At 47.5% G+C, this 10,000-nt stretch overlaps 1 protein-coding gene across 1 annotated transcript in view; it reads right to left on the reverse strand.

The window, feature by feature from the left end:
- Positions 1–10,000, reverse strand: part of LOC307026782 (glutamate dehydrogenase 1, mitochondrial-like) — an 18,627-nt gene that overhangs the window by 3,584 nt on the left and 5,043 nt on the right. Inside the window, exons 6-8 of the mRNA XM_079694913.1 lie at positions 9,042–9,179; positions 8,702–8,839; positions 8,430–8,510 (exon numbers count right to left, since the gene is read on the reverse strand). Of these exons, the coding sequence (XP_079551039.1) occupies positions 8,430–8,510; positions 8,702–8,839; positions 9,042–9,179 (357 nt within the window). The remainder of the gene's footprint in view (positions 1–8,429; positions 8,511–8,701; positions 8,840–9,041; positions 9,180–10,000) is intronic.

Genomic DNA, 10,000 nt, shown 5'->3' on the forward strand with positions numbered 1-10,000 from the left:
AAAAGAGATATAGATGTTATAGATATAGATGTTATAGATATAGATGTTCGCCTAGGGCGCTGGCAGTTCTGGGAGGGAAAAAAACATTTTTGACCGTTGGAGCTCATCCTAATGTTCGGCTTTGATGTAACAACATTCATAATTAAGTAAATGTAACACCCTTTTCACCCCGGTTACACGTTTCATTTGCCCTGTACGATGGGCGCTGTAAGTGATGAAAATGGGGGATGTTGGCTTATCTGGCGCCCGCAGCTCACAGCCAAAGTGCGAGTGAGCGAGGGAGAGAGGGAGGGTGCACCGGTACCAGATTGAGAGGCTGATAGCTACAGCTCAGTGAGGTGAAGGACTCTCTGAGAGGTGGAGGGAGAGTCCTCTCCAGTCAGACTGAGAGGTTGATAGCTACAGCTCAGTGAGGTGAAGGACTCTCTGAGAGGTGGAGGAGAGTCCTCTCCTGTCAGACTGAGAGGCTGATAGCTACAGCTCAGTGAGGTGAAGGACTCTCTGAGAGGTGGAGGGAGAGTCCTCTCCAGTCAGACTGAGAGGCTGATAGCTACAGCTCAGTGAGGTGAAGGACTCTCTGAGAGGTGGAGGAGAGTCCTCTCCAGTCAGACTGAGAGGCTGATAGCTACAGCTCAGTGAGGTGAAGGACTCTCTGAGAGGTGGAGGAGAGTCCTCTCCTGTCAGACTGAGAGGCTGATAGCTACAGCTCAGTGAGGTGAAGGACTCTCTGAGAGGTGGAGGAGAGTCCTCTCCAGTCAGACTGAGAGGCTGATAGCTACAGCTCAGTGAGGTGAAGGACTCTCTGAGAGGTGGAGGAGAGTCCTCTCCTGTCAGACTGAGAGGCTGATAGCTACAGCTCAGTGAGGTGAAGGACTCTCTGAGAGGTGGAGGAGAGTCCTCTCCAGTCAGACTGAGAGGCTGATAACTACAGCTCAGTGAGGTGAAGGACTCTCTGAGAGGTGGAGGGAGAGTCCTCTCCAGTCAGACTGAGAGGCTGATAGCTACAGCTCAGTGAGCTGAAGGACTCTCTGAGAGGTGGAGGAGAGTCCTCTCCAGTCAGACTGAGAGGCTGATAGCTACAGCTCAGTGAGGTGAAGGACTCTCTGAGAGGTGGAGGAGAGTCCTCTCCAGTCAGACTGAGAGGCTGATAGCTACAGCTCAGTGAGGTGAAGGACTCTCTGAGAGGTGGAGGAGAGCTCTCCTGTCAGACTGAGAGGCTGATAGCTACAGCTCAGTGAGGTGAAGGACTCTCTGAGAGGTGGAGGAGAGTCCTCTCCTGTCAGACTGAGAGGCTGATAGCTACAGCTCAGTGAGGTGAAGGACTCTCTGAGAGGTGGAGGAGAGTCCTCTCCAGTCAGACTGAGAGGCTGATAGCTACAGCTCAGTGAGGTGAAGGACTCTCTGAGAGGTGGAGGAGAGCTCTCCTGTCAGACTGAGAGGCTGATAGCTACAGCTCAGTGAGGTGAAGGACTCTCTGAGAGGTGGAGGAGAGCTCTCCTGTCAGACTGAGAGGCTGATAGCTACAGCTCAGTGAGGTGAAGGACTCTCTGAGAGGTGGAGGAGAGCTCTCCTGTCAGACTGAGAGGCTGATAGCTACAGCTCAGTGAGGTGAAGGACTCTCTGAGAGGTGGAGGAGAGCTCTCCTGTCAGACTGAGAGGCTGATAGCTACAGCTCAGTGAGGTGAAGGACTCTGAGTGTTAGATAGTTCACTTTAGTCTAAGTTCAAACGGTTTGGTCCCAATTTATGTAAACACATATTTCCACGGCACTCCTTTATAATTATTGGGATCAACAGGTTTTAAATCATTCCTATATACACTAGAGGACAGAAACCAAAAATATCCTTTAAAACTGGAGAGATAAAAAAAAAATGCATAAATAAATGTTAAGGTGAAATAAGATATTAATGAACAACACAAATAAAATAAGTTACACTCATTTGTTATTGGCTATGGGTTATTGGTTATGTTCACATACTTATTTGATTACATCCACTTGTCTAAGATGAGACAGAGACTTTAGACCCAAAACCAGCAGCTAATCAGACTCAACCAGAGAGAAGGAAGGAGGCCTACATCATCAGCTACCATGTCTGACAGAGAGGAAGACAGTCAGGAGGACAGAGAGGAGGAGAGAGAGGAGGACAGAGGAGGACAGAGAGGAGGGTAGTGATGACAGCCTGTAGGATTACTGGTCATGCTAATGTTGTCCAGTGTTCACCTCTCTGTGTGTTCAGTGTTCACCTCTCTGTGTGTTCAGTGTTCCTCTCTCTCTCTCTGTGTGTGTTCAGTGTTCACCTCTCTCTGTGTGTGTTCAGTGTTCCTCTCTCTCTCTCTGTGTGTGTTCAGTGTTCACCTCTCTCTCTGTGTGTTCAGTGTTCCTCTCTCTCTCTGTGTGTTCAGTGTTCCTCTCTCTCTCTCTCTCTCTGTGTGTTCAGTGTTCCTCTCTCTCTCTCTCTCTCTCTCTGTGTTCAGTGTTCCTCTCTCTCTCTCTCTCTCTGTGTGTTCAGTGTTCCTCTCTCTCTCTCTGTGTTCAGTGTTCCTCTCTCTCTCTCTCTGTGTGTTCAGTGTTCCTCTCTCTCTCTGTGTTCAGTGTTCCTCTGTCTCTCTGTGTGTTCAGTGTTCCTCTCTCTCTCTCTCTGTGTGTTCAGTGTTCCTCTCTCTCTCTGTGTTCAGTGTTCCTCTCTCTCTCTGTGTGTTCAGTGTTCCTCTCTCTCTGTGTGTTCAGTGTTCCTCTCTCTCTCTGTGTGTTCAGTGTTCCTCTCTCTCTCTGTGTTCAGTGTTCCTCTCTCTCTCTCTGTGTGTTCAGTGTTCCTCTCTCTCTCTGTGTGTTCAGTGTTCCTCTCTCTCTCTGTGTGTTCAGTGTTCCTCTCTCTCTCTGTGTGTTCAGTGTTCCTCTCTCTCTCTCTGTGTGTTCAGTGTTCCTCTCTCTCTCTCTGTGTGTTCAGTGTTCCTCTCTCTCTCTCTCTCTGTGTTCAGTGTTCCTCTCTCTCTCTGTGTGTTCAGTGTTCCTCTCTCTCTCTCTCTCTCTCTCTCTCTCTCTCTCTTTCTGTGTGTTCAGTGTTCCTCTCTCTCTCTGTGTGTTCAGTGTTCCTCTCTCTCTCTCTGTGTGTTCAGTGTTCCTCTCTCTCTCTCTGTGTGTTCAGTGTTCCTCTCTCTCTCTCTCTCTCTCTCTCTCTCTGTGTTCAGTGTTCCTCTCTCTCTCTCTCTGTGTTCAGTGTTCCTCTCTCTCTCTCTGTGTGTTCAGTGTTCCTCTCTCTCTCTGTGTGTTCAGTGTTCCTCTCTCTCTCTCTCTCTCTCTCTCTCTCTCTCTCTGTGTTCAGTGTTCCTCTCTCTCTCTCTCTGTGTGTGTTCAGTGTTCCTCTCTCTCTCTCTGTGTGTTCAGTGTTCCTCTCTCTCTCTGTGTGTTCAGTGTTCCTCTCTCTCTCTCTCTCTCTCTCTCTCTCTCTGTGTTCAGTGTTCCTCTCTCTCTCTCTCTCTCTCTGTGTGTTCAGTGTTCCTCTCTCTCTCTGTGTTCAGTGTTCCTCTCTCTCTCTGTGTGTTCAGTGTTCCTCTCTCTCTCTGTGTGTTCAGTGTTCCTCTCTCTCTCTCTCTCTCTGTGTGTTCAGTGTTCCTCTCTCTCTCTCTCTCTCTGTGTGTTCAGTGTTCCTCTCTCTCTCTGTGTGTTCAGTGTTCCTCTCTCTCTCTCTGTGTGTTCAGTGTTCCTCTCTCTCTCTGTGTGTTCAGTGTTCCTCTCTCTCTCTGTGTGTTCAGTGTTCCTCTCTCTCTCTGTGTGTTCAGTGTTCCTCTCTCTCTCTGTGTGTTCAGTGTTCCTCTCTCTCTCTCTCTGTGTGTTCAGTGTTCCTCTCTCTCTGTGTGTTCAGTGTTCCTCTCTCTCTCTCTCTCTCTGTGTGTTCAGTGTTCCTCTCTCTCTCTCTGTGTGTTCAGTGTTCCTCTCTCTCTCTGTGTGTTCAGTGTTCCTCTGTCTCTCTCTCTGTGTGTTCAGTGTTCCTCTCTCTCTCTCTCTGTGTGTGTTCAGTGTTCCTCTCTCTCTCTCTCTGTGTGTTCAGTGTTCCTCTCTCTCTCTCTGTGTTCAGTGTTCCTCTCTCTCTCTCTCTCTGTGTGTTCAGTGTTCCTCTCTCTCTCTCTCTCTGTGTTCAGTGTTCCTCTCTCTCTCTGTGTGTTCAGTGTTCCTCTCTCTCTCTGTGTGTTCAGTGTTCCTCTCTCTCTCTCTGTGTTCAGTGTTCCTCTCTCTCTCTCTCTCTCTCTCTCTCTGTGTGTTCAGTGTTCCTCTCTCTCTCTCTCTGTGTTCAGTGTTCCTCTCTCTCTCTGTGTTCAGTGTTCCTCTCTCTCTCTCTGTGTGTTCAGTGTTCCTCTCTCTCTCTCTGTGTTCAGTGTTCCTCTCTCTCTCTGTGTGTTCAGTGTTCCTCTCTCTGTGTGTTCAGTGTTCCTCTCTCTCTCTGTGTGTGTTCAGTGTTCCTCTCTCTCTCTGTGTTCAGTGTTCCTCTCTCTCTCTCTCTCTCTCTCTCTCTCTCTGTGTGTTCAGTGTTCCTCTCTCTCTCTCTCTCTGTGTTCAGTGTTCCTCTCTCTCTCTGTGTTCAGTGTTCCTCTCTCTCTCTGTGTGTGTTCAGTGTTCCTCTCTCTCTCTCTCTCTCTCTGTGTTCAGTGTTCCTCTCTCTCTCTCTCTCTCTCTGTGTGTTCAGTGTTCCTCTCTCTCTCTCTCTCTGTGTGTTCAGTGTTCACCTCTCTCTCTCTGTGTGTTCAGTGTTCCTCTCTCTCTCTGTGTGTTCAGTGTTCCCCTCTCTCTCTGTGTGTTCAGTGTTCCTCTCTCTCTCTCTGTGTGTTCAGTGTTCCCCTCTCTCTCTCTCTCTCTCTCTCTCTGTGTGTTCAGTGTTCCTCTCTCTCTGTGTGTTCAGTGTTCCTCTCTCTCTCTCTCTGTGTGTTCAGTGTTCCTCTCTCTCTGTGTGTTCAGTGTTCCTCTCTCTCTCTCTCTCTCTCTCTCTGCGTGTTCAGTGTTCCTCTCTCTGTGTGTTCAGTGTTCCTCTCTCTCTCTCTCTCTCTCTGTGTTCAGTGTTCTTCTCTCTCTCTCTGTGTGTTCAGTGTTCCTCTCTCTCTCTCTCTGTGTGTTCAGTGTTCCTCTCTCTCTCTGTGTGTTCAGTGTTCCTCTCTCTCTCTGTGTGTTCAGTGTTCCTCTCTCTCTCTGTGTGTTCAGTGTTCCTCTCTCTCTCTCTCTGTGTGTTCAGTGTTCCTCTCTCTCTCTGTGTGTTCAGTGTTCCTCTCTCTCTCTCTGTGTGTTCAGTGTTCCTCTCTCTCTCTCTCTCTCTCTCTGTGTTCAGTGTTCCTCTCTCTCTCTCTGTGTGTTCAGTGTTCCTCTCTCTCTCTCTGTGTGTTCAGTGTTCCTCTCTCTCTCTCTCTCTCTCTCTCTCTCTCTCTGTGTGTTCAGTGTTCCTCTCTCTCTCTCTCTCTGCGTGTTCAGTGTTCCTCTCTCTGTGTGTTCAGTGTTCCTCTCTCTCTCTCTCTCTCTCTGTGTTCAGTGTTCCTCTCTCTCTCTCTCTCTCTGTGTTCAGTGTTCTTCTCTCTCTCTCTGTGTGTTCAGTGTTCCTCTCTCTCTCTGTGTGTTCAGTGTTCCTCTCTCTCTCTCTGTGTGTTCAGTGTTCCTCTCTCTCTCTCTCTCTCTCTCTCTCTCTCTCTGTGTGTTCAGTGTTCCTCTCTCTCTCTCTCTGTGTGTGTTCAGTGTTCCTCTCTCTCTCTCTGTGTGTTCAGTGTTCCTCTCTCTCTCTCTGTGTGTTCAGTGTTCCTCTCTCTCTCTCTCTGTGTGTGTTCAGTGTTCCTCTCTCTCTCTGTGTGTTCAGTGTTCCTCTCTCTCTCTCTCTCTCTCTCTCTCTCTGTGTTCAGTGTTCCTCTCTCTCTCTCTCTGTGTTCACTGTTCTTCTCTCTCTCTCTGTGTGTTCAGTGTTCCTCTCTCTCTCTGTGTGTTCAGTGTTCCTCTCTCTCTCTCTGTGTGTTCAGTGTTCCTCTCTCTCTCTCTCTCTCTCTGTGTGTTCAGTGTTCCTCTCTCTCTCTGTGTGTTCAGTGTTCCTCTCTCTCTCTCTGTGTGTTCAGTGTTCCTCTCTCTCTCTCTCTGTGTGTGTTCAGTGTTCCTCTCTCTCTCTCTGTGTGTTCAGTGTTCCTCTCTCTCTCTCTGTGTGTTCAGTGTTCCTCTCTCTCTGTGTGTGTTCAGTGTTCCTCTCTCTCTCTGTGTGTTCAGTGTTCCTCTCTCTCTCTGTGTGTTCAGTGTTCCTCTCTCTCTCTGTGTGTTCAGTGTTCCTCTCTCTCTCTGTGTGTTCAGTGTTCCTCTCTCTCTCTCTCTCTCTCTCTGTGTGTTCAGTGTTCCTCTCTCTCTCTCTCTCTCTCTCTCTCTCTCTCTCTGTGTGTTCAGTGTTCCTCTCTCTCTCTCTCTGTGTGTTCAGTGTTCCTCTCTCTCTGTGTGTTCAGTGTTCCTCTCTCTCTCTGTGTGTTCAGTGTTCCTCTCTCTCTCTCTCTCTCTGTGTGTTCAGTGTTCCTCTCTCTCTGTGTGTTCAGTGTTCCTCTCTCTCTGTGTGTTCAGTGTTCCTCTCTCTCTCTCTGTGTGTTCAGTGTTCCTCTCTCTCTCTCTGTGTGTTCAGTGTTCCTCTCTCTCTCTCTGTGTGTTCAGTGTTCCTCTCTCTCTCAATTCAATTCAATTCAAATGGGCTTTATTGGCATGAAAGTTAAATTAAACAATGTTGCCAAAGCATCACAATACAAAATAATTAACAACATTAACAGACATTTCAAATGTTTACATATTATTGATGATATATATATACAGTGATACAATTACATTTCAACACGTGTGTGTGTGTGTGTGTGTGTGTGTGTGTGTGTGTGTGTGTGTGTGTGTGTGTGTGTGTGTGTGTGTGTGTGTGTGTGTGTGTGTGTGTGTGTGTGTGTGAGTCTCATTCACTGTCCCTCAGGTTGTGGCATGTGTATACATATTGGGCAGCAAGGTGTGCCTTGTCTCCTTCTCCTAGGAGTACTCTCAGTCTTGAGAGGTCATCAACCTCCTTGAAACCTGGGATTACAGAGTTCAGCTTGTTCCACTAAATGCTCCTTACTTGGTTGAATGTTTGGCACTTCAGGAGGAAGTGCATCTCTGTCTCAGTCTCACCTGTCGTACAGTGACCACATGTTCTGTTCTCTTTTGGTTGCCAGGATCTTTTGAGTCTTCCTGTTTGGATTGGCAGTTTGTGGTCACTGAGCCTGTACTTGGTTAGGATCTGTCTCTGCTTTCTATCTCTGACAGTAGAGAGATACTCTGCCAGCTCATACTCTCTGTTTAGAGCCAGGTAACATTCTAATCTACTTTGGCTTTTAGTTTCTTCTTCCCAATGTTGTAAATAGTTGTCTTTACATTGTGTTATAATGCGTTTGACTGTGATTGGTGTTTGGAGAGCAGTGTTGTTGAGAGACTGGTCAGAGTGGCTCTGAGAGGGGGCAGCTAGCCTCAGCACCAGCTGACATAGGGGACTCTTCTCTGGGGTTAGCTCTTGTCTTTCGAGGGCTTTGGAGTGGAGGGGGTCTCGGGGGCTGGACCTAAGGTGGTTAAAGAATGTCAGTGCTCTCTTTTGAGTGTTAATGATCAGTGGGTATCTGCCTAATTCTGCTCTACATGCATTTGTTGGTGTTTTTCTCTGAACACGTAAAATGTATCTGCAGAATTCTGCATGGAAAGACTCTGTTGGATGTTTGTCCCAGCGGGTATAGCTCTGGTGACTGAGTGGACCCCATACTTCACTACCGTACAGCGCAATGGGCTGGATCACACTATCAAAGATTTAGAGCCAGATTTGAATTTGAATTTGGACATTATAAAATGTTCTCTTAATTGCATTAAGAGCTCTTCTGGCTTTTTCTTTGAGTGCATTCACTGCCATGTTGAAACTTCCTGATGCTGTTATGGTTAAACCGAGGTAGGTCTAACTCATACTATGTTCCATGATATGATTATTTATGGTAAACTGGTATTTGTTCTCCTGACATCTGGGGCGTTTTTGGAAAACCATGACATTAGTGTTCCTCTCTCTCTCTCTCTCTCTGTGTGTGTTCAGTGTTCCTCTCTCTCTCTCTCTCTCTCTGTGTGTTCAGTGTTCCTCTCTCTCTCTCTCTGTGTGTTCAGTCCCGTGTGTCTGGTAAATAAAGACCCCTCAAAAGTTACGGTTTATTTCATGTTAAGGAGGAGCACCAAGCAACATCTGCAGGTGCTCCTTTGAGAACCAGGGGAACAAAGTGATGTGCACCCCTGACTATTAACACCTGATCCTCTGAAGTTAAAAACTGAATAAAGTAAAATCATTTAAAATAATTAAATAATTAAATAAATTGAAAAGAGAATATGAATAATAAAACAAACTAATCTAAATAAAGTATAATCCTGGTGAATGTTTCCTCACCGGGATCACCAGCACGTTTCTCTCCAGGAAGATGCGGTCGGCCTCGGGCGTCGTCGGCCCGTTGGCTCCTTCAGCGATGATCTGCAGCAGAAACTCAGTCACTGATGCATCATGGGAAATGTAGTCAGTGTGGTTACATCTCAGGGTACATCAGCTACCCAGAAACAGGCTCAGACCATGGGAGATTACAAGACTATGTGTGTGTGTGTGTGTGTGTGTGTGTGTGTGTGTGTGTGTGTGTGTGTGTGTGTGTGTGTGTGTGTGTGTGTGACCTTGGCTTTGATCTTGTGAGCGTTGCTCTTGGTCAGCTGCTTCTCGCTGGCTGCAGGGATCAGGATGTCGCAGTCGGCCTCCAGGATGCTTCCCTCGTAGGGAGTGGAGTTCGGGAAACCTACGACCGTCCCGTTGGCCTGGAGACGCACGAAAATAAAAAAAGTAAAAAATACTCATATAGTAAAGTACATTATATTTATATTGGACGACAAAAAGAAGCTCTAGAAAGACGCATAGCATTCATTTAGGAAACCAATTGCACGCATTGAACATCAGAAACAAAACATTTTGGAGTAAAACATGTATATTTGGACAGTAAAGGTAATCTCCAGTCCTGACCAGTTTGTAGTCCTCCAGCTCTTTGGGGTCGAGGCCTTTGGGGTTCCAGATACTTCCGTCCATCTCTGCGATTCCAACGCACTTCGCCCCGAAACGGTGAAGATAACGCATCGTGTGCAGACCCACGTTACCGAAACCCTGCAGACAAGAGTCAAAGGGTTCAGGACTCATAATGCTGACTCAGGGTTCAGGACTCATAATGCTGACTCAGGTCAGGGTTCAGGACTCATAATGCTGACTCAGGGTTCAGGACTCATAATGCTGACTCAGGGTTCAGGACTCATAATGCTGACTCAGGGTTCAGGACTCATAATGCTGACTCAGGGTTCAGGACTCATAATGCTGACTCAGGGTTCAGGACTCATAATGCTGACTCAGGTCAGGGTTCAGGACTCATAATGCTGACTCAGGGTTCAGGACTCATAATGCTGACTCAGGTCAGGGTTCAGGACTCATAATGCTGACTCAGGGTTCAGGACTCATAGTGCTGACTCAGGGTTCAGGACTCATAATGCTGAGTCAGGGTTCAGGACTCATAATGCTGAGTCAGGGTTCAGGACTCATAATGCTGACTCAGGGTTCAGGACTCATAATGCTGAGTCAGGGTTCAGGACTCATAATGCTGACTCAGGGTTCAGGACTCATAACGCTGACTCAGGGTTCAGGACTCATAATGCCTACTCAGGGTTCAGGACTCATAATGCTGACTCAGGGTTCAGGACTCATAATGCTGACTCAGGGTTCAGGACTCATAACGCTGACTCAGGGTTCAGGACTCATAATGCTGACTCAGGGTTCAGGACTCATAATGCTGACTCAGGGTTCAGGACTCATAATGCTGACTCAGGTCAGGGTTCAGGACTCATAGTGCTGACTCAGGGTTCAGGACTCATAATACTGACTCAGGTCAGGGATCAGGACTCATAATGTTGACTCAGGGTTCAGGACTCATAATGCTG

Source organism: Notothenia rossii (genome assembly GCF_949606895.1).
Source record: "Notothenia rossii genome assembly, contig: scaffold_82, whole genome shotgun sequence".
Taxonomy (NCBI): Eukaryota; Metazoa; Chordata; class Actinopteri; order Perciformes; family Nototheniidae; genus Notothenia; species Notothenia rossii.